Source organism: Thalassophryne amazonica, chromosome 3 (genome assembly GCF_902500255.1).
Source record: "Thalassophryne amazonica chromosome 3, fThaAma1.1, whole genome shotgun sequence".
In the NCBI taxonomy this organism is placed as follows: domain Eukaryota; kingdom Metazoa; phylum Chordata; class Actinopteri; order Batrachoidiformes; family Batrachoididae; genus Thalassophryne; species Thalassophryne amazonica.
This window is the reverse complement of record NC_047105.1, coordinates 143,087,590-143,113,164: the sequence shown is the minus strand read 5'-3', so window position 1 is coordinate 143,113,164 and position 25,575 is coordinate 143,087,590. Positions and strand designations below refer to the sequence as shown.

The 25,575-nt window shown below is 40.2% G+C and overlaps 1 protein-coding gene across 1 annotated transcript in view; it reads right to left on the bottom strand.

Moving 5' to 3' along the window:
- The window catches only part of acot8 (acyl-CoA thioesterase 8), an 86,610-nt gene that overhangs the window by 3,826 nt on the left and 57,209 nt on the right, over positions 1 to 25,575 (bottom strand). The window contains exons 4-5 of the mRNA XM_034167632.1: positions 5,636 to 5,793; positions 277 to 468 (exon numbers count right to left, since the gene is read on the bottom strand). Coding sequence (XP_034023523.1) covers positions 277 to 468; positions 5,636 to 5,793 — 350 coding nt within the window. The remainder of the gene's footprint in view (positions 1 to 276; positions 469 to 5,635; positions 5,794 to 25,575) is intronic.

Genomic DNA, 25,575 nt, shown 5'->3' with positions numbered 1-25,575 from the left:
GGCACCTGAGCTCAATTTTGAGCTTCATGGAAAAGGCTGTGAATACTTATGTACAAGTGATTTCTTTGTATTTTTACTTTTAATAAATCTGCAATAATAATAATAATAAAAAAAAAACACGAAATCAGGGTATTGTGTGTAGAATTTTGAGGGGAAAAAAATTTATCGACTCCTTTTTGGAATAAGGCTGTAACATAACAAAATGTGAAAAAAGTCCTGCATATGCAGACACATTTTTAAAATGTAAACACAGGAAGTGGAGTGTGACTAACCGACCTGCCCACGGACTCTCACACTCGTACAACATCCAGTCGTCGGAGCGGAACGTGCTGTGGAACCACATGGCGTGGTCCAATGAGGCCACAAACTGGGCTCTGTACTCAGGATATGGCAGCAGCGCCGTGGTCAGAAACGAGTAGTCCGATACGTAGGCAGCAACACAGCAATGCAACTTCATGTTTCCTTCACCTACAAGAAACACAACATACTGATTTTTGAAGTATTGGACGCAACACTGATTTACCACAACTCCACCACTCTGTGACAAACTCAGCAACCGGAGCATGAGGAAATCTGAGAGCATCTGGTTTTATTCTCTGATCTGTTTCCCCAAACTGTGTAGCTGAAGAACATGAGGACACACTGAAAATAAGAAAGTGCTGTAAATATTAGTGTTTATAATTGTGTAAATACACTTTTGAATGAATCCTGAAGTACCAGGAGAAATGTTTCCAGCAGAGTGTAAACTGTCAGTAATTTACACACCGCTGGAAACATTTCTCCTGGTAGTTAAAGTTCTTAACAACATGTACATGTTCTTGAATGGGGTCTTATTTGGGGGGAGGTTTTTTTTCTTAATCAGCAGCCATGCAATTTATAGGAATATACCCTATTTGGGGTGAATTTTTCCATTTCACAAGTAAAATGGTATAATGGTTTGCCTAAAAGTTTAAATTCTGCAAGGACAACCTGTGAACAGTGCTGAGATAAACCAAGCAAAACAACAAGAATTAAAAGATACCAGAAATACATTTTGGGTGATTTAACAGCTTTTCACCATTAAATAAAGTCTGTATTTTTGCCTACAATTTAAAAGATTCTGTGAGGAAAGAAAACTGATCACCTGGATGGCAACAACTACAGCTACTCCGGTCTTTGTGCCACGCAAAAATTTTACAAAGGTCAATCTCAAGAGGGCGGAGTCACAGTTACTTGCTGCTCAATGACCAGTCTGGTTATCCAACATCAGCCACATTCTGGCTCTGCGCGTACCCACTGAACGCAGGCGTGAATGTCAGCGGGGCTTCTCTGTGGTCTTCACTGATTTTTGCAAAGCATTTGCCTCCTGCAAAATTCTCAGGCTGTTCTCCAAAGCAGCCTCATCAGAGAACCAGACGGACCTCCGTGTTTGAGAGGGATACGCTCGGGCGTCTCCTCTGTTCCGTGCCTGCTCAGACTGGGTGCTGTGGATGTGATGAACCAAAGACCACCACATCACTGTGAACCCTCTCCGAGACTGAAAAGGCTGTGATTGGTCACTTTTCCAGTCTCACTCCTTCCCCTCCAGTCATATTTAGAAGTTTTTGCAGTGCGCACGCTGATTACATTTCTTTCATGGATCACATAGAGGAACGTTTGGCAGAGAAGTCCGCAAATATCACCAACTTTACAATAGGGCTGCCACAACTAGTTGACTAGTCACGACAACGTCGACTAATGAAACCGTAGACAACTAATTTAGTAGTCGACGAGTCGTTTATTTTATTTCTTTGTTTTTCTCTCAATTCATAATTTTACGCAGCGAGCCGTCCTACCGTCATTTGGACATTCAAATTTGGATAAGACGGCCGATTAAAAGAGTGGCCGTCTTGTTCAAAGCCGTTTCAAATGCGCAGTTTACCGGAGGAGGTGTGTGTGTGTGTGTGTGTCTGTCTCTGTGTGTGCGTGCTCGCGGAGTCAACTCGCTGCAGACTGCGAACGGAGGCACGAGACGTTACATGCTGCTGAGAACCATCAGTGCACGTGAGACAGCGAGCGCAGAGCAGAGAGAGAGCATTTTAACCACAGTGAGCATGTAAAAAAAAAAAAAAAAAAAAAAAAAAAAAACACATGGAACTGCCTTTACTTTTCTCTGCTCTTTCTCTACCGGTGTTATTCTGATGGCACCGTCCTGTTCACACCATGTGTGCGTCGTATACTGAATTTATGAGATCATGAGATGAAATAAACGGTCAAGTATCCTTAAAAAAATGAGAATATATAAATGAACTGAGGAAAAATTACACATACACAGGTTAAAAATAAAAAACCTGCTGTGGAGAAGCTGCAGTGATGTTCAGAGGCACAGATCACAAAAGGTAGGTGAGAACTCTGAACTTTAACAGCTGTTATTTTCCAAAGGTATGTATTTGTTCAATCTTAAGCTTAATGTAGTGTTCAAGCACAAAACGTGACTGATGAGGAGAAAAAATGACTTCATCACACTAAAATGAACTGGAGTCAGAATAAAAAATACAAGCTGGTGATTTTTGTTATTTTTCAAAGTGATAAGCTGCAGCTATATGTTTTAATTATTTCAAAGTGAGTTACCTCTTACTTTATTCTGATTTATTTATACAGAAAATATGGGGAGCCAAGTCAGCCTGCATTGTTCTGTTCAGTTTATATCAAAGTTTTCCTGCACATCTGTGTATTTTTTCCTTCTTTATAGGAGTTTAGCGTTTACATTTGCTCCACAAAGTTTTAAAACACAATAAAATGTTCACACTTTTCTTTATAGCAGTTCTATAATTTCATAAATGCAACAGAAACAACCACAAATCAGAAAAAGTTGGGACTATAAGTAAAATGAAGACAAAAATAAAAATGTTGCACTATTCCCAGTTTCTCCACTCACAGAAGTCAAAAGTTCTTCCAGAGTTGTGTCTTGGTGGCTTCCCTCACTTTTCTCCTTCCAACATGGACATTTAGTTTTTGAGAACTGCCTACCTGACACAGATTTACTATGAAGTACCACACTGTTTGTATTTCTGAATGATTGATGTAAATGAAGTCTAAGAAATAGTCACTGATTTGGAAATGTTCATGTTTTCATCCCAATGTTTCTCAGAAAATGCTGCAGGCCTTAATTTAGGAAATTATGTATGATCCGACTAGTTGCCTAATTGCAAAAATAACCACTGACTAGTCGACTATCAAAATAGTCGTTTGTGGCAGCCCTACTTTACAACAAAGTGTCTAAATCTACAAAGATGCTCAAATGACCCCCAAAATTCATGGAGGGAAATTACACGAACCGTACCATTGGTTTGGGAGCTGGTGATTGTATGAAGAAGTGACGCTCTTTGAGGGACAAACTGATCCAGATAAAGCCCCTGTTCTTGTGGTACATTGCATTAAGACGCCCACCAACATGACAGAACTTTAAAAGGGCCACACGCATGTTGACATCATTGCATGGCCACAGAGTTATGGAACTGTAGAAGCATAAATCAGGCTTTAGAATTTTAAGGTACCACTCCACAGTGGTCTTAGAAAAAGAGAGTGATTCGACTAAATGTAATCTTTGTAATGCACATAATGTCCGGCGCAGGTGTTCATTTTTTCTGATGATGATGTTTTGACCCAGCCATTAAATGAGGCAGGTCCTGATTCAAGGTCAGGCGTTTCATCAAGGAAATATGTAAGCCGAACTGGTGCTCGGGATTCTCCATAGAATGTTTGGTGCCTCCTCACTGCGACTAATCCGTTACATACATATAACAGATTTTGTCCATTTTATACATATAGCGGATTACGATTTTAACTGACAGAATTCACTGGGCCACCTGAATCTGTTATATGTGAGTTTTACTGTACTCACTTGCAAGTGTGCACCTGGTGCTTTGTTATGCATAAATTCTGCCGCATAAGCATGTTCACACATTAGCAACTTAAAAAAGATCATCTCCGTGCATGTATGCACGTACTCACGTGCAGAAGCGTGTGACAAGAAACAGAGTGTAACCGCCACCTGTCATGATGTGCATGTGATGCATTCAATGTTGTCTGTAAATTACATGGCAGGTGACTCCGCACTTCAGTTTACATTTTATATTTTACATCCCTTTCAACATGTATTTTCAATTTATTTGTGGGCTTTTTTTTGTTATTTTTTTAAGCAATAATAAATATACTCATCCAGTGAACTGATTTCATTTCAACATTCATTGATTTATCCACTAAAAGCAGAAGCATGACATTTTATACATCCCCCCCACTTAACAAGCTGGGACGTATCAGGCCATGGCTTAAGCCAGTGTTTTCAACCTTTTTTGAGTCGCGGCACCCTTTTTATATTTACAAAATCCTGCGGCACACCACCAACTAAAATAATATTATAATGCTATTACCTCTGGTTTTGCGCAAAACCCAATTATCGCAATAGAAAATCGATACAGAAAACATCGCATTTAGAAAATCCTCAAGCATTTTGCGCTCTGATCTCAAGTAGGGCTGTCACGATTAGAAATTTCTGGAGACGATTAATTGTCAGACAAATAATTGCGATTGACGAATATATTGTCTATTTTTTTTCTTTTTTTCCCCTTCTTTATATTCTACTATTGTAGTATAATTACATAACTCTGGAAGAACGTTTGGCTTCTGTGAGTGGAGAAACTGGGAATGGTGCAACATTTTTATTTTTATCTTCATTTTACATACAGTCCCAACTTTTTCTGATTTGTGGTTGTTTCTGTTGCATTTCTGAAATTGTTTCTCCTCATCAGTCACGTTTTGTGCTTAAACACTACATTAAGCTCAAGACTGAACAAATAAATACCTTTGGAAAATAACAGCTGTTAAAGTTCAGAGTTCTCACCTGCTTTTTGTGATCTGTGCGTCTGAACATTGTTTTTTTTTGTGTGTGTATCTCAGTTCATTCATATATTCTCATTTTTTTAAAATATGTTTTTAAAGATATTTGACCGTTTATTTCATCTCATGATCTCATAAATTCAGCATACGACGCGCACATGGTGTGAACAGGACGGTAACGGCAGAATCACACCTTTAGAGAAAGTTCAGAGAGAAGTAAAAGCTTCACGTTTTCGTTTTGTTAACATGTTCACTCCATTTAAAATCCTCTCTCTGCTCCGCGCTCGCTGCGCACTGAACGTGTCGCGCCTGCATTCAGGAATCTCCCACACCCACCCCCTCCCCTCCCTGACCCACCCCCTCCCCTCCCCTCCCTGACCCACCCCCTCCCCTCCCTCACCCCCTCCCCTCCCTCACAGTCTGCAGCCTGTTAACTCCGCGCGCACACACAGGCACAGACACACACACCGACAGCTCCGCATTTTAGACGGCTTTTGAAGGAGACGGCACTGTTTTAATCGGCCGTCAGCCTCCTTGTTATTGTCCCGCCTTAAGACGAGAGCGAGGCTGCAGAACAATGACGTCAGATTCTGAGTCGTTTTATGCTTTGTGGATAAAATAAATAATTCACGGTAATCGCGAATATGAAAAATAATCGCGAATATGAAAAATACCCACGGCACCCCTGACGATCGATCACGGCACCCTAGGGTGCCGGCCCCGGTTGAGAATCACTGGCTTAAGCATCACTGTGCCACTGAAGTTAAATGGACTTTACCGATATATCCTCGTGCTCGCACCCAGTACAGCTGCTTGGGCTCCATGGCGACACGCCTGTAACCATCGGGAGGGTTGACGGGCTTGAACTCAATGGGAACCTCGTTGGCCAGCAGCTTGTTCAGACCTCGTCGTGCTTTCTCTGCCAGGCCGGGCTGACTGCAGAACAAAGGCAAAGACACATCACCATGGACTCACTATCAGCACGTTACACACCAAAAGGTCAACTATGCTGCGCGTGCAGTTATTTCACACTGAACTCACACGCTGCTCGTGCAGCCCGACACGTCACTAAGCTCCATGTAATAAAATTAGAAATATTTATTTATCGGAGCCTCCACACGGGGAACCAAAAGATGTAATACAATACAAATCGGCTCACACTGGGGGACCATAAAGATGTAGCAAAATAAGTAGTTAAACTACCATATTGAATTAGATCGGATTAGGCCCCATCTGATGAGTCACCAAAATAATTAACAATTTAGGGTTTAATACTTATTTAATTAGGGGTGGTGGCCAAGTGGTTAATGCGCTTGGTTTCAGTTCAGAAGATTCCGGGTTCAAATCCCACCATTGCCACATTTCTCCATGTAATGTGGAGTTGTGTCAGGAAGGGCATCCGGCGTAAAACCTGTGCCAATTCAACATGCAGATCCACCTTGGATTTGCTATGGCGACCCCTAGTGCAAACAAAGCAGCAGCCGAAGGGACTTACTTTACTTATTATTTAATTATAACTCGGGGCACCACCTATTTATAGGATAGGTACTTTAATTTAGACATTCATTAATTTATCAGTCTCAAATTAATCAGTCTCAATTTAATTAAATCAGTCTGATCTGAAGTCTAAATTCTCAATACGATTGACCGCAGGTTTCCTTCTGAACACAAAATGAACCACAGCAGAACTATTTACAATTTATTTAGTTATATAGAAATGAACAGTTTACTGGCATTTTTGTGGAAAGTGATTAAATAAGTTCATTCATGGAAACAATTTTCTTACTCATGAGACGTGAAAGAAAGAGAGATGAAGCTTAAAGACTTTAAGTAAATAAATCTGATTAGAATTTAGAGATGAAATTTGATGCCAATTATTAAGAATATTAATAAACCAACATATGAATATGCTTAAAAGGAAAATTAATAATAAGGAGGCACCACTTTGTATCCATTAACAACAAACCCTTTTTCTGGAACCTTTAAATGGGTCACTTAGCTAGTCCGTTGAAAAGGTGGTTCGGGCGGCCTGTCCGTACGTCGTTGATGTAGGTTCTGCAGCGTGCTCACTTGGGTCAAGGGGTCAACTCAGCGGTCTCCCCAGGCGATACCAAAGGTTTGTGTCGGCTTTATGGACAGGATGGCTGATGGTTTGAAATCAGCACCATCGCCAGCATGCAGAAACCCAAGTGTTTGTTGAAAATGGTTTCTGGTAGCTTTTAAAAAGTTTGTTGGAGCCAGATTAAAAGTCTTTGTGAATTTAGAAAAAAAAAGGTAAAAACTTTAAAAGCGTGGACAAAACAGAATAGCTGACAGACAAGGAGAGTCGCTTTTCTGAAAATTCGCTATTAATTTGAAAAGTTCAGCTTGGAAGTTCTCTTAAAAATTCAAAAGACTTGATGCACCTTAAAGTGTCAGGTTAAAACCTTGTTAAAATGATCAAAAATGAACAAAGAATGAATGCCACATGGTAGCTTTAGCTTAGCAAAGGGGCGTTGGCCCAAGAATAACAATTAAGCGTTTAACAAAGAAGAGAGAGAATAAAAAGAAGCACTGCCGGCGGGGAAAAGAGGGAGAGGCAAGACACTGTTCTAACTTTTTAAAGGGGACTGACGTCACCAAACTCCACCCATTTAGGGTGTGTAACTTTACAGAAAGCTTCATGTGGTCACAGTGCAGACACAAATGATTCTATTATTTAAACACATTAACTATTTTGACATATTATCTGTTCAGAGACACTCGAATTGATACACATTATTAATAGTCAGAAACATCCTTTGGAGAAACCAGAATATTTCACCATCAACAATATTAATAATGCAGTCACACTTAAACACATATCAGTTACAATAACATGTTAATAAATGGAATGATTATATGCAAAGCATTTCGTTTGATTAATCAACACCACCACCATTAAAAGTCTTTATATATGTGAATCAAAGAATACTGCTGCAATTCTCTTATTTTAAACAAAAGGTCTGTTCCTTTGCTTAGACCTAAGTATAATAACTGGTTGTGAAGACTCAAAGATTTATGGCCACGTCTTGTTGTGGGGGAAATTTTGCAGTCTTGAGAGGTTCTGGCCTTTGTATGAGGCCATAAAGGTGGGTTCTTCGGGCCTGGGCAATTTCAGATTCTGAAGTGAAGCCATTACAATGTCATGTAATTCATGATGACCGAAAATTCACTGATTAAAAAAAGGGCTCTCCTTTGAAGAACTTTGAATTACAGTTTTGTTTTGCTGTGAATCCCAGTGTTGGCCCATGGGGGATATCTCCAAGCTTATCTGAAGATCTCCAGATGACTTAGGAATTTCTCAACTGAGAGGGAAAACACAGTCTTTTGTCTGCAGTTCCAAACTCAGGCTTTTGCTGAGACAGCATTAATGTATTTATTTAATTAGGGTGAATCGAGGCCATGGCGCTACATCCATAAGTATTTGGATAGTGAGGATTTTTGTAAATGTTGCCTCTGTCCACAACTACAAAGAACTGACATGAAACAGTCAAGATGTTCTCGTGGTGTCAATATCTGGCTTTAAGTCAAGAGCTTAAACAAAAATATCACAATAAGGAATTCAGGAATTACAGACATTATGCACAGTCCCACCAGCATCAGTAACTGGGCAAATGGATTGTTGTCAAAGGAAAAAGAAATAAAATCACTTTTACAACCAGTTTTCTTGGAACATGAAAATTCAGTGAGGTATATCTTCTATAATATATTCCAATTCTAAAGTAGAACTCTACTAGTGTATACTAAGGTATATCTAAATATCTAAAAACGAAGAGTAGAATAGAAGAGTAGAGGAGAGCCACTTAGGTGCCTGGTCTTGAGAACCAGGGATGGTAGGTTGAAAAGCTTATTTATCCCATGGGAACTCTCCCCACCCACCAAAGCAGCTCAAGAAATTGGACATCAGGTATATAAGTGAAATTTACACAAGGGTAATAAACAACATATACAAAAAATATAGTACTACATAATATATAGGAATTAGCTTCTAAATCCTAAATATTCATACAGGAGGAGATTTTATTATACGTATACCTAGTCTGTAGAATAGTAGTAAAATAAATTATAGCTAGTAGGCTAAACTATAAATATGGTCAATTTATTATAGAAACAGAATCTATGATGTAATATGTTTTAGGTATCTATCTAAAGTTCACCCTGCTAGCTTACTACAGGAAGACAAAATACATATTCTACAACCCCTGGCAAAAAATTATGGAATCACCGGCCTCGGAGGATGTTCATTCAGTTGTTTAATTTTGTAGAAAAAAAGCAGATCACAGACATGACACAAAACTAAAGTCATTTCAAATGGCAACTTTCTGGCTTTAAGAAACACTATAAGAAATCAAGAAAAAAAGATTGTGGCAGTCAGTAATGGTTACTTTTTTAGACCAAGCAGAGGATAAAAATATGGAATCACTCAATTCTGAGGAAAAAATTATGGAATCACCCTGTAAATTTTCATCCCCAAAACTAACACCTGCATCATATCAGATCTGCTCGTTAGTCTGCATCTAAAAAGGAGTGATCACACCTTGGAGAGCTGTTGCACCAAGTGGACTGACATGAATCATGGCTCCAACACGAGAGATGTCAATTGAAACAAAGGAGAGGATTATCAAACCCTTAAAAGAGGGTAAATCATTACGCAATGTTGCAAAAGATGTTGGTTGTTCACAGTCAGCTGTGTCTAAACTATGGACCAAATACAAACAACATGGGAAGGTTGTTAAAGGCAAACATACTGGTAGACCAAGGAAGACATCAAAGCGTCAAGACAGAAAACTTAAAGCAGTATGTCTCAAAAATCGAAAAATGCACAACAAAACAAATGAGGAACGAATGGGAGGAAACTGGAGTCAACGTCTGTGACCGAACTGTAAGAAACCGCCTAAAGGAAATGGGATTTACATACAGAAAAGCTAAACAAAAGCCATCATTAACACCTAAACAGAACAAAAACAAGGTTACAATGGGCTAAGGAAAAGCAATCGTGGACTGTGGATGACTGGATGAAAGTCATATTCAGTGATGAATCTCGAATCTGCATTGGGCAAGGTGATGATGCTGGAACTGTTGTTTGGTGCCGTTCCAATGAGATTTATAAAGATGACTGCCTGAAGAGAACATGTAAATTTCCACAGTCATTGATGATATGGGGCTGCATGTCAGGTAAAGGCACTGGGGAGATGGCTGTCATTACATCATCAATAAATGCACAAGTTTACGTTGATATTTTGGACAATTGAAAGGATGTTTGGGGATGATTAAATCATTTTTCAAGATGATAATGCATCTTGCCATAGAGCAAAAACTGTGAAAACATTCCTTGCAAAAAGACACATAGGGTCAATGTCATGGCATAGGGTCAATGTCAACGAGCAGATGTGATTTGATGCAGGTGTTAGTTTGGGGGATGAAAATTTACAGGGTGATTCCATAATTTAATCCTCAGAATTGAGTGATTCCATATTTTTTTCCCTCTGCTTGGTCTAAAAAAGTAACCGTTACTGACTGTCAATCTTTTTTTCTTGATTTCTTATAGTGTTTCTTAAAGCCAGAAAGTTGCCATTTGAAATGACTTTAGTTTTGTCATGTCTGTGATCTGCTTTTTTTCTACAAAATTAAACAACTGAATGAACATCATCCGAGGCCAGTGATTCCATAATTTTTACCAGGGGTTGTATATACACTAGCTAATGGAAACCCCAAAATAGGATACTATATATTGATATCTATGAAAGAACTCATAAACTGAAGAATATTAAAAATCTACATCATGTAAAATAGATAAGCATGAAAATAAGCTAACTATAGATAGATGAGCTACAGCTAAATTAGTCAGTAAGCCAACCGTACCTTGCTAGCCAACAAGGTAAACAAAGCCGGTAACTAGTGTATAAAGTACAATAGCGTAGTTTAATCCTAAAATAACAGTATTAACAAATACATATAAAAAACTAATGTAAACAAAAGTGTGTATTAATGATAGTTTCCCAAACACAACAGAACTGACTATATTGTTAGCTATGCTAAATGGTGCTACAGCTGGCTAGATAAGCTAATGTAGCCATTAGGTTAAACTAATTGTACCCCTACCATATTTTTTCATTAATATAAGAATATTAAAAAAAGAGAAAGTAAAGCGTGCTGAAATGTATATGGAGACGTGATATAAGTACTTGTCAGGGAACAGACACATGAACATTTTCTCAGACTTTCCATCAGCCATTCAGAAATACAAACAGTCTGGTACTGTGCAGTAAATCTGACTGGGAGTGACTATGCAAGAAGAAGACTAATGAGGGAAGCCACCAAGACACCCAGAAACTGTACACATTGCAACTTGCATCACAAGCACTATGTATGAACCGTAAACGGTGGCATTCCAGCAGGAGCTGGCCGATCAGTCAGGAGTGTGCCAGTCAACCTTGAGCCGAGCCATGTCAGCTGTTTGGGACAGAATCATCCAAATGTCATCCAGGTACATCACATTCCAACATTAAAACGCATTTTGCAGTGATAGCTAGTTTCCCTAATGTAATCGGAGGTACTGACTGCACACATATTGCTATAAAAAGGCGCCGTCACATGATGATTTGTTTCTGTTAATTTGCCCTATTGACGTTTCTAATCCTGCAAAATTTTGGCGAGTTCGCAGCACTGCGAGATCTCAGTAACATTGAGAACTGCATTGAGACGCTCTGATCGGGCGTCACTTTAACTGCTGCACACGGACAACACCATTAAAATCGCAACATAAAACCAGGGTTCTAGCTACGATAAAATTTTAGCGTAGTGGTAATGTCAAGGGAGCGAAGCGACCGAGGGGGGGGATGGTGCGGAAGGGGGGCAGCTTTTGGAAATTTAAGCTAAAAATTGGCCATTCTAGGGGTACCCAAAGGGGAAAAGCCAGGTACGACATCATCATATCCAGAAGGCTGGGGAAGTTTGTTGAGTGGGCAATCTCATTCTGGGTTAGCCAGTACATGGCCCTCAATGAGGCAGTTGGAGTCCGTGGACATTTTTAAGTCAAGACTTAAAACCTATTTTTATTCTCTTTCTATGAGTAGTTTTTATTTTATGTTTTATTCTTTTAGCTCTCAGCATGGTTGGGGCAGCCCCGTCTCACAGTTTTTCATGCCCCTTCACAAAATGACAAGTGACATTTCTGTGATACTTTTTTTTATTTTTTTTACTTGTTTTACTATGTCTAATCCTACCCCTTCTCCTAACCCTAATGCTAACGTAACTGTCTTCCTTCCCCTAACCACAACCCCCCATGTCACCCTGCATTTCGTGCCCCTATCTGGCACAGTGCACGATGGGTGGCTGCTTGGTGAGTAAATAGTTTATTCGTGTAATTGTTCTGAATGCAAACAGCGTGAGCCCAGTTGGGCACGTGCACATTCAAATATCATTCACTCATCACTCATCTTCAATCGCTTATGTAGGATCAGGTCGCGGGGGCAATACCTCCAGCAGGGGACCCCAGACTTCCCTTTTCTGAGCCACAGTGACCACCTCTGACTGGGGGATCCTGAGGCGTTCCCAGGCCAGTGTGGAGATATAATCTCTCCACCTACTCCTGGGTCTTCCCCGGGGTCTCCTCCCAGATGGATGTGCCTGGAACACCTCCCTAGGGAGGCGCCCAGGGGGCATCTTTACCAGATGTCCAAACCACCTCAGCTGGCTGCTTTCAATGCGAAAGAGCGGCGGCTCTACTCCAAGCTCCCCACAGATGACCGAACTTCTCACCTTATCTCTAAAGGAGACACCAGCCACCCCCCTGAAGAAGCCCATTTCGGCTGCTTGTACCCACAATCTAGTTATTTCAGTCATGACCCAACTCTCATGATCATAAGTGAGAGTAGGAATGAAGACTGACCAGTAGATCAAGAGCTTCAACTTTTGTCTCAGCTCCCTTTTCGTCACAACAGTATAGTAGAGCATTCAAATGTTTTTGTTGTTGTTTCTTGATGGTGAAACTAGAGCTTCTTAATAGGTCCCCGACTATTTCCCTGTGTTCAGTATTTGTCAGTAAACACGTGTACAGTTGTGATGTCACACTGTCAACTCTGACTGGAGCACCCCCCTTTTTTTTTTAAACTTCAGTGTGTGTGTGTGCGCTGCTTCTGTTTTATGTTTACTCCAGTTGACAGGGTACCAAATAACATATCCCTGCGTATCTCCACTTCATTAACTCCACTTCAACTGTAGCTCACACTCTGTTATATTCCTTTTCTTACCCCAGGTCATGTGGAATGATGGCGGGGGAATCCCAGGTCCCCCAGACTTACAATGGGGCCAAAAAGTATTTAGTCAGCCCCTGATTGTGCAAGTTCTCTGACTTAGAAAGATTAGGGAGGTCTGTAATTTTCATCATAGGTACACTTCAACTATGAGAGACAAAGTGAGAAAAAAAAATCCAGGAAATCACACTACAATTTTTAAAGAATTTATTTGTAAATTATGATGGAAAATAAGTATTTGGTCACCCACAAACAAGCAAGATTTCTGGCGCTCACAGACCTGTACCTTCTTTAAGAAGTTCTTCTGTCCTCCACCTGTTACCTGTATTAATGGCATCTGTTGGAACTTGTTATCTGTATAAAGGACACCTGTCCACAGCCTCAAACAGTCAGACTCCAAACTCAACCATGAACAAGACCAAAGAGCTGTCAAAGGACACCAGGAAGAAAATTGTAGATGTGCACCAGGCTGGGAAGAGTGAATCTACAATAGTCAAGCAGGTTGGTGTGAATAAATCGACTGTGGGAGCAACTGTAAGAAAATGGAAGACATACAAAACCACTGAACCTCGATCTGGGGCTCCACGCATGATGTCATCCCATGGGGTCAAAATGATCATGAGAACGGTGAACAAAAATCCCAGAACTACACAAAAGGACCTGATGAATGACCTGCAGAGAGCTGGGACCAAAGTAACAAAGGCTACACACTACGCAGAGAGGTACTCGAATCCTGCGGCGCCAGGTGTGTCCCCCTGCTTAAGACGGTACGTGTCCAGGCCCATCTGAAGTTTGCCAGAGAGCGTATGGATGATCCAGAAGAGGACTGGGAGAATATCAGGTGGTCAGATGAAAACAAAATAGAACATTTAGGTAAAAACTCAACTCGTCATGTTTGGAGGAAGAAGAATGCTGAGTTGCATTCCAAGAACAGCATATCTACTGTGAAGCATGGGGGTGGAAACATGCATTGGGGCTGTTTTTCTGCAAAGGGGACAGGACGACTGATCTGTGTTAAGGGAAGAATGAACGTGGCCATGTATAATGAGATTTTAAGCCAAAACCTCCTTCCATCAGTGAGAGCATTGAAGATGCAACGTGGCTGGGTCTTCCAGCATGACAATGGTCCCAAACACACTGCTCAGGCAACAAAGGAGTGGCTCTGTAAAAAGCATTTCAAGGCCCTGGAATGGCCGAGCCAGTCTCCAGACCTCAACCGGGAGTTGAAAGTCCATGTTGCCCAGTGACAGCCCCAAAACATCACTGCTCTAGAGGAGATCTGCATGGAGGAATGGACCAAAATACCAGCTACAGTGTGTGCAAACCTGGTGAAGACTTACAGGAAACATTTGACCTCTGTCATTGCCAAGATTATGTTACAAAGTATTGAGTTGAATTTTTTTTATTGACCAAATACTTATTTTCCACCATAATTTACAAATAAATTCTTTAAAAATCCTACAATGTGATTTCCTGGATTTTTTTTTTCATTTTGTCTCTCATAGTTGAAGTGTACCTATGATGAAAATTACAGACCTCTCTCATCTTTCTAACCAGGGGAACTTGCACAATCAGGGGCTGACAAAATCATTTTTTACCCCACTCTAAATAAATTTGCATATTTTAATGGGGCCATGGACAAAAAAGGTGGAAAATATATGCCACACCTACCATGATGTGGCGACCACCCCGAGACACACACACAGTGATATTACTTAAATACATTTAATATAACCATGCAAATAGTGTACATAAAATTGACTCTGTGTCAGCTATGAATAGTATCGGGACGGGTTCATCCAGCAGTCGGCAAGACCTCTTTTACAACATAATTTGGCAATTAGGGATGTGGCAAAGAAAGGGGTTGAGATAACCTTGATGTGGGTTCCAGCACATATAGGTATACAAACAAATAAGAAGGTGGATAGGCTGGCCAAAAAAAAAAAAAAAAAAAAAAAATCTGTGACAAAAGAAATCAGATATGAGTACCAATCTTTCCACATCAGAGGACAAGTGTATTGTCTGGAGGGAAATTAACTTACAATAGCAAAAATGCTGAGAGCAGGAAACTAAGAGTAGGCATTTACTTTCAATAGCTAGCTAGTTGTATAAGAAATGGGTGGAAAAGAAAGGATGAAGTCACTATTGCTAGTCAGAGAATTGGTCATACATTCTTGGACAGTTCTCTCTTCCTCCTAGGAAAGCATCAGAGTGGACTATGTTTGGAATGTCCACAACCAGAGACAGAGCAGCATGTCCTCACATAGTGCAATAAATATTCCAGAGAAAGGCAAGAGCTTATCTCAGAATTTAGAAGAATAGGCCAGAAAGAAGTGTCTGTAGAAAGTATTTTGGACATATGGTCAAGTGTTGGCTTTTGACATACTTGAAAGACACGGGACTCATCGAGAGGATTTAGTGCTGCTATAAGGGACTGATGCAGAAGGTGGCAGCAATGCAACAATAAGGAGATTGGCTACTGTTAAATGCCATAGAAGAAGAAAACTGCACACTTGATTTATTCACAGGGGCACGTTTTGAGGAAAGAGTGCACTTATTTCCAAAACGGGTCTTTCCATGTCTAGTCAACCAATGGACCATGCCTTTGCATCGCAGATTTTGTTCATATTCCCCATATGCCAAGCCACTGAATATGGGCAAAATTAACAAAATTGTGAGAAATTTCAAATATTCACTGCATCATGAAAAACATTTTTATTCATCTCAGATCCATGATTTTTTAATCCACGAATAGGTGGCTTTTTACTCCAAAATTTGCGTCTTTTAGAATGTTATACTTGAGAGATATTGCCTCTCAAAGTTGTAAAAAATGTGAAAATTAGCACAACTTTACAGGGGTGTTTGAATATACTAAAACCTTTCAAACTATCATTTTCTATAAGGTAATTTAGTGTATTTTGTAGATCCACAGGTTTGAACATCCTTATATTGTCCAAACGTAATGAAAACTACATTAAAGAAGGGTATGTGTAATAGATTTTGTATTATTCGCTGCTACTATTTTAAACTGATAGATGTCATTAAATCAGAGCAAATTTTACGGTTCAGGATAAAAAAAATGACATATGGACATTTGTAAATTGGCTTAAAATGAGAAGCCACAAATATGGACATTTGTAAATTGGCTTAAAATGAGAAGCCACCAATTTTCTTCCTTATCTTTCCTGTACACTCGTTTTGTGAATTGTTCTGTAATTTGTCTGTAGCATGGCCCAAGCACAGGGTCACCCCTTTGAGTCTGGTCTGCTTAAGGTTTCTTCCACAGAGGGAGTTCTTCCTTACCACTGCTGCTCAGGGGGGTTAGTAAGGCTAAACCTTACTTGTGTGAAGCACCTTGAGGCAACTCTGTTGTGATTTGGCATTATATAAATGAAAATAAATTGAAAAATTCTTCAAGATTTGTCTGAGCCTTTGTTCACAAAAATAGTCAGATCTCAAAAAGTATTTGTCCCAGGACAGAAATATTTGAGACCTGTTATCAGGACATGTGTAGGTCCATTTGTTTTGAATATGAACAAAATCGGAGCTGCAAACGCGTGGGCCACTGGTTGAGTTGGCACGGAATGACCCAACAAGAAACCATTAAAAAATGAATAAAAGTACTTAATTTACTCATATTTGGAGTCAGTCTGGACCAATCATCCAACCCACTGATTGTGCAGCTAAGGCTAAGATAACGTTAGCCGATAAAACTGGTGCATTCCATCCCGTTCCAACTCAACAACGATACCAATACGAAATTTTATATCTACAGCTCTTGGTGAAACTTAATTGTACCTGCATTAACCCTCTGGAGTCCAGGGTATAAATGGACGTTTTTGGCTACTTTTGGTTTTACCTATATAATTTAACTTTAAAAAGTGTTACTTTTGCCCCTTTATAATTTACCTTTAAAAAGTGTTTACTTTTGCCTTGTTTGGTGTAATTGTTTTTCAGCACAATCTCACCTGTGTGACTTTACAGTTTTCATTCATTCTGACATACTCTATTAACACTGTGAGCCTAAAAATCACACAAAAATAGAAAACCTGAGGACAAAAAAGTTTGCTTTTTGACTCTGAAAACCACAAACTTGTTTAACAAACCATTTTATAACTTAAAATGTAAATATAAATTGTAAATTTCAAAAACTTATGTACAAATACAGTCAAAAAGTTACATACAACTATTTACATAAATGCAGGAGGTGCTTCAGGCATTTTTTGTACAATTATTTACAAAACAGATGTCACAATAAGATTTAGAATGTAAATATAAATTGTACATTTCAAAAACATATAGTGCAGAAAATGCTAATTCTAATGCTAATGATATATATATATATAGATATATATAGATATATATATATATATAGATATATATATATATATATAGATATATATATAGATATATATATAGATATATATATATATATATATATAGATATATATATATATATATAGATATATATAGATATATATAGATATATATATATATATATATAGGCTCGGACTGGTAATCTGTGATTTTGGGCATTTGCCCGGTGGGCAACTACACGTTTAGACGTGCGTGGGCCAGCCGTCCCATATTTATAGAGATTATGGAAATATAGTGTTCTCGAACCGCGCGCTGCTGTCAACACGAGGAATATCCGTGATCGGTGAAGCTACAGCATTTAATCGGCGCAGCTGCAGAGCCACTTCCTGAATTTGTGTCAAAATAAAAGTTCTGTAGTGTTTCATACACGGCGCAGTCTTATTCTAGGTTTCAGTTTTGTTTCCGTTTGATCACACAACAGAGACTTACATCGAGCACAATGATTGACATGACCAACAGCCAATGACAATGGAGAAGCATACAGGGTGGCCAATCAGATTGCAGGAAGCGCAAGCAGCCGCTCCCGCCCCTGTGAATGGATTGAGTTCTCGGCGCCTGGACTTCTCTCCACTCTTCTACTGATACAAGGTTGGAATCGTTTCTTTTATCTTAATTAAATGTGCTTTACTTTTGTTAATCTTTAAATGCAACAGCTACGGACTTCAGCTCCTTAATTTGCTGCTGTGTGAATCCTAGCAGTGGTTACACGTTATCACTCACTCACTCACACTTTGGAGACACAAAAACTTTTTTCCACTTGTGTGCTTTTGCTTCTGTTTTGTCAGACCCGGCGCCAGAAAAAAAAAAAAAAAAAAAAAAAAAAAAAAAAAAAAAATCACAGGGGGCGGGGTCGCCCGCCCCCCGCCCCCTAAAAAGTGCACACCGGAGGAGACGTGCGCTCCTGGAAAGCTCGTGTATTTACGCTGCACCGTTGTAAGAGACTGACTAAGAGTGAAGAGTGATGACTATTTTTTTTAATTATTTGAACGTATAGACGCTCAGTCAAGTGATCTCCTGCATTCCACAGAGCCGGTGTTCTGTCGAGATGAGGTGCGCCAACTTTCGACGCTCTGAGCTGTGATGTACCTTTGTGTTGTCCAATACAAACGACGCGTCGGGCCAAAACACGGAAGACTCGTGGCAGAAACCACTGATCTCTACAAAACATTAACGTGTGACAGGACTGCTCATTTATAGAGCAGTTTTCTGAAGAAAAATCATTGGAAATGTTTTTTGTTGTTACCTCAAAATTTCTGATTACTGTTAAAAAAAAAAAAAGTTTAGAACACTTGTAATTAAAATAGGTAAATAAATCAATAAATGGTTCTTTTAGAAACCTTTCATCTGTATTAAAACCACCTGTTATTTCAGATTAGATAATTTCTTGTTTAACATAAGGAACCTCAGACATTTATTTTTAGACATAAAATAACATGGAAACTTGTATATTTTTTGAAGTCTGGTAGATTATTTATATCTTATTTCAACCAGAAAAACAAACACTAAATAAATACAAATGTTTTGTTATAAACGCAAAAGGAAATAATTTAACAATGACTGCAAAGTAGGATTTCTGTGACATAAACCTCATGATGTTTTATTATATATAGTCATTTAAACTTGTAATTTCGTCAAAATATGTAATTGCCTTTAATGTTATCAGGACGCCCCTCGTGGCGCCGGGTCCGCGTTTTGTACTATGATCAAGGTGAAATGACAGTGAAAGTGTGTGTTTAGGTGTGTGTTCATGGTGTTTAGGTGTATAGTATTTGTTCATTGGGGGTTCGGTATGGACGGGTGGGTGTGCGTGTTTGGGGGTGGATTCATCGGGCCAATAGTGGGCTGGTCCAGAGGAAAAATGCCAGGGCCGAAATTTGTCCCCAGTCCGACCCTGTGTGTGTGTTTGTATATATATATATATATATATATATATATATACACACATTCTATTTCTACCTCACTTCTTGTCTTGCACTGTTACAAGTGTTTTTATTATTGCTTGTCCTTGCACACACTGTTTGATGAACATTTTCCTCTACTTGCACCCACCTTGTGTGTTTTTTTTTTTTTAAGAGCTGACGTAACATGTGAATTTCTCCTCTGTGAGATCAATAAAGTTTATCTTATCACAGGCCTGATACTTCCACTGTGTGTCACTCTTGTTGCCCACCTGAAGGCACCGTTGGCACCTCAATCTACCTTTTGTGGCTTTTGGTGAGGTTCTGTGCCTGTCACAATTGGCACAGGAATGTGGTTCTGGCTCCTGTTCTGTGGGACACCTGTTTTGTCTGTGCCACACAGTTGACACACCAGCTCCACCATAAAGTCCTTGCTTGACACTGCTGATCAAACAATGCAAGATGAATGCAGTTGTGGTTGCAATGTCAAGGAAGTGCAGCAGCACTGTCCTGTACCAGCGTGCAGTTTTCCAATGGGTGGAGTACTACTGGATGAGCTGGTCAGATTGGTCGACTCCACCCATGTTTTTTTTATTTTTTTTTGTGAGAGCATTTGCCCTCCCTCTGGGGCATCCTCGTCTGTTCTCCCTGTATGTGCTACATGGTCCAAACTTCATGTTAGCCAGGTCCATCAACAGTTTGGGACGCAAATAAAAATTGTCTATGTAAAAGTGGTACCCAGTACCAAGCGAGGATGGCTGGATGAGGTTCATGAACACATCGCACGACAGCCCGTGCTCACAGTCTTGCCAGTGTAAATGAAAACTTGAGTGTGTAGCCATTACTTGAAACAGCCAACAAACAAAAAAGTTTCATGCCCCATTTTGTTGTCTTGTCCTTCAAATATTGAGTCATTCCAGTTTTTGGCTTCGTCGCCACCATCCTTTCATCCACTGCCAGCTCCCTCCTCGGGTGGTAATAAGCCTGGAAGGCACTGAGGATGTCATCATAAACAGACCTGACTCAAAACAGTTTGTCATGACTTGCTGTTCCCTTTTATCTATCATTTTCTACATCCTCATCTGGATCACTCAGGTGGATGTTCCAGAATATCGATCTAAATCTGTCTCTTGTCATTGCTTTAGGTGGAAAGGGCACAGACAAAATCTGATTTAATTTCCAGTAGTCCTGGAGACTTGGCAGTGACACCAACGACATACAGTTTGTAAAGGTTTGGGCACCCCTGATGATTTCCATGATTTTCCTTTATAAATCATTGGTTGTTTGGATCAGCAATTTCAGTTAAATATATCATATACCAGACAAACACACTGATATTTGAGAAGTTAAATGAAGTTTACAGGATTTACAGAAAGTGTGCAACAATTCTTTAAACAAAATTAGGCAGGTGCATAAATTTGGGCACCCCAACAGAAAAAAAAAAAAAAAAAAAATATCAATATTTAGCAGATCCTCTTTTACAGAAATAACAGCCTCTAAACGCTTCCTATAGCTTCCAATAAGAGTCTGGATTTTGGTTAAAGGTATTTTGGACCATTCTTCTTTACAAAACATCTCAGGTTTGTTGGTTTCTGAGCATGGACAGCCCGCTTAAAATCACACCACAGATTTTCAGTAATATTCAGGTCTGGGGACTGAGATGGCCATTCCAGAACATTGTACTTGTGTTTAGGGTCATTGTCTTGGTGAAAGATCCAGCCCCGGTACAACTTCAACTTTGTCACTGAATCATGAACATTGTTCTCAAGAATCTGCTGATATTGACTGGAATCCATGTGACCCTCAACTTTAACAAGATTCCCAGCACCTGCACTGGCCACACAGCATGATGGAACCACCTCCTAATTTTATTGTAGGCAGCAAGTGTTTTTCTTGGAATGCTGTTCTTTTTCAGCCATGCATATTGCCCCTTGTTATGGCCAAATATCTCAATTTTAGTTTCATCAGTCCACAGCACCTTATTCCAAAATGAAGCTGGCTTGTCCAAATATGCTTTAGCATACCTCAAGCGACTCTGTGGCGTGTACGCAAAAAAGGCTTCCTCTGATTTACAACATCATACAGCATCACTTCAGCTTATTTGAGATTTTTCTTGACCTGCCACTTCGGGCCTTAACTAGTACTGTGCCTGTGGTCTTCCATTTCCTCACTATGTTCCTCACAGTGGAAACTGACAGCTGAAATCTGAGATAGCTTTTTGTATCCTTCCCCTAAACCATGATGTTGAACAATCGTTGTTTTCAGGTCATTTGAGAGTTGTTTAGAGGCTCCCATGTTGCCACTCAGAAGAGATGCAAAGAGGGGAAACATTTGCAAATGGCCACCTTAAATGCCCTTTCTCATGATTGGATTCACCTGCGTAAGGAGGTCAAGGGTCAATGAGCTTACCAAACCAATTTTGTGTTCCAACAATTAGTGCTAAATGTATTCAAGTCAATAAAATGACAAGGGTGCCCAAATTGATGCACTTGCACAATTTTGTTTAAATAATTATTGCACACTTTCTGTAAATCCTGTAAACTTAATTTAACTTCTCAAATATCAGTGTGTTTGTCTGCTATATGATATATTTAACTGAAACTTCTGATCCAGACAACCAATGATTTATAAAGAAAAATCATGAAAATTATCAGGGGTGCCCAAACGTTTGCATACAACTGTATATACCATAAGTCCAAAAAAATTGCACAGTTCTTCCATTACAATGTCTGTCCAGTTGTATTTTTCCCTAATGCCTTGTTTTTTACAGCAATTTTATTGGTGTTGGTGCAAATTGTTCTAATTGTGTCAGTTGCAAAAAGCAAAAGAAAAAGGTGTTCTGGACTTTGGGTGGAAAGTGTATCAACCTGGACTCCTGGAGTTCTCCGAGGCTGAAATGTGCTTACTGCTGGAGCGGTGTCTGCATCCTCCGTGTTCCAGCAGTAAGTGCTGGGGAGAGTCTCTGCTGCATGTCTGAGCAAAGATCTGGAAACAGAAGTGCACGCTCCGACCCTCTGTTCAGATCTCCGTGCGCACGTTGGTGGATCCACCTGCTTTGGTTGCTCCTCCAGAACAGAAGAGGGATCATCTCTTTCATCATCAGAATCCTCACTGTCTGGTTTAGACTCTGACGACGGGCCGCGTGCACCGTCTTCCTCTAGTTCAAAAAAGAACTGAAGCACTTGCTCCACATTCATAAAACACGTCATTTAAAAAAAAACAACAAAAAAAACACACCATAATAACCACACATGCTAAATACGCCACCACAGACTAAATACACACTCCAAACACGCCTAATATCTCTCAAATCTCTCTCATATACCAAAACTCTAATTGCTCTCTACTTTTCTCTTCTCGCCAAATCACCCACAAAATTCCTTCCCTCAGCAACCAATTTATGTGGCTTGGGGTTCACTGTTATTGGCTTATGTAGTTTATTTTCCACCAGTAATAAAGAGAAATTTGTGTTTTGTTTTTTACTTGTGTTGCTACGGGCAGAGGGAGGACAAGGCAGAGAAACACAATCAGAACCACGTGAGGTCGGTGGGCTGTGATCAAACACATGTGGGGTTAGTGACTTCTGATTAGTGGAAAATTCACGAGCTAACGAATGAGGAAGAAGGAGTCATATTTCTTCCCACCACTGTCACTGCTGCAGTAGAGAAGGAAATGATCCTTTTTGCTGTGTGTACATAAACGCACAGCAAAAATGACAATATTCATGAAAACGCATGGCACAAAAAAAATAATCAGAAGTCAAGTTATACTAGGGCTATTAACAAAATTTAAAAAGTGCTATAAAGGTTGAAGTCTCCACGTTCAACAAGCATTTAAAGTGAGCCTCAGAGTGCAGTGGATTGTGTGTTACATCCGCTTAATAAGCGAAGTGCGCAACGCATCTGCACATGCGTGGGTCAAACAGGGGCAAAAATCCCAACTACCAAACTCACAACGCTCCCATTGAATTTCATATACAGTAGCATTAGCGGACTGTAAAAGTTAAGGCTTACAGGGATCGTTTCAAAGGCTTTAAGCCTTAAGCGACGCATACAAAAATGACAGGTGCCCATTGCGCTGTTTTCAAATGCTCAAACGGAATTTATAGGCTTGAAAGCTGGCTGAAAGCACAATTGCAAAGGTTTGCCGAGTCCACACAAAGACGGAAAGAAGAAATGTGGTCGTAAACCTCCGTTCATTCTACACAATTTAGCTACAGAACATAAAGATCCAGACGAACGTAAAAGATGGACTAAAATTGTAAGTTTTTTGCACACATTTATTTTGTCAATATCCTGAAACCGTGCCGCCGTTTTCGTGCATCGGCTTATGACTGTAGTGTCGCGCCATGAATGACGTGACGCGTAATATTGTAAAATTGACATGTTCTATAAACAGACTGCATGCATGCACATATCAATGTATATCTGTCAACTTATCAAAACTTGACACCAAAGAGGTTATATGTGAGACTCACCGTCAATGTAGTCATTATGAAGCCGACGGAGTAGCGATTTCTCATCCCTGCTTAGCAAATATTCTGCAATATCCACAGTTTAAGACTCTGGACTTCATCTAACCATCAGTCAGTTGCCTTTAAGGGGTCAGAAATTTGTTTGTCTCCAACTAGCAACAAGGGCTGGTCATTTTCGACAGCAGCTCTCTCTTCCTCCTTTCTCAGCACTTCTGTAACAATGCAGCACACGCAAGCACAGCCAGCTCTTCTTTCCGCTTCTGTCCACTGCCATACGTAGTCCTGGTTGTAACAGGCAATCCGCGGAACTTACAAAAACGTTTTAAATCGTCAACTTTCCAGCAGTTAAAATGATCCAAATCACAGCACTCCTTGCTGCTTTCTGCCGCCATAGCTTGTGGGTTGGTAGTCAAAACATTTTGCCTACCCATAATGCAACGCGCGGCCTGAGATGTGCGCTTCGCTTATTAGGTCATGTGACTTGACGCGGTGGCGCGTCATTCAACTCCATTAATGGTAAATGTCCATTACGTGGAGATATTGCTCCATTTCAAAACCTTGTGTACAGGCTGCTGTGGGACACAACAGGCAGATATAGTAGTAGACAAGTCAGACTTATTTAGCCTCGTTCCCACCGAATAATGAAGGCTGAAGGAGGAGCCACGCATGGGTGTGGGGTGATTATTTGAAGAATGACCCACGTTTTCATCTTAACACGTATCCACTATGAAGGTGCCACTATGTGCCTCTGTACCCCGCATGTGCCGCATAGCAGCCTCTAGTGAGCCACGACTGACCTGTCATTACAGCCTCGAATGGCTCGCATCAGCCACACTAAGCCACGTAGTGCCACAATAGCGCCATGATGGCGCACGTTTAGGCATGAGTTTGGTCCAAACCTCCAGCCCTCCCACACCTGGCCCCTTCAAAGTGTGGGTTTTCAATTCACAGATTCACAGCAGCATTTAAAGATGTCCCTTTTTTTTTTAACGCAGTCCAAAAATAGACACTCCATCACAGTTCCGCAGTTGTGCGCTGTGCGCCAGGGTGCAGTCCACCTGTAATGCACCAGACCAGCTAAACCTGAACCATGGGTTCCTGGAGAGCAGCCTCTGTGCTCCTCGCTGGCTCCGCAGCGCTCTGGCTTTTTTTTTTTGCGGCTTTAAACACACAAAACTTTATGTTTGTCCGTTTATTTCTGCAAAAGCGCTCTTAGGCGTGCGCGCGCTGCTGTTGTCCTTTCATGGACAGCCGCCTCTCTGATCTTTCTGGCTTCCATTCCATCCGTGGCTTGCTGGCTTTATTTTTCCCTGGCTTTAAGCACAATAATTTTTACAAAGTGATTCCACTTTTGACTTTGTGTTCGTCTGTTTATTTCTGCAAAAGCGCTGTTTTGCGTGCGGTGCTGTTCTGCATTTAGAATGAGGTGGCCGTTTTATTATATACACCTGTGGATCATTTTCAATATATATATTTATTTCTTCCGCAGCTTACAAGTCACCATGATACAACTTTTAACTTTGTGTTATATCTTCAAAATCTGTCTTTTGCGCGCTCTCCACCTGTGTTGCCGCACAGCTCCTGCTCTTAGCTGCTCCACTGGAGTTATTATCTTCCATGGCTTTAAACATTGTCACGTGCCCATGGCTCAGAGGACAGTGACAAGGAGGAGACACGAACGAGAGGATTAGAA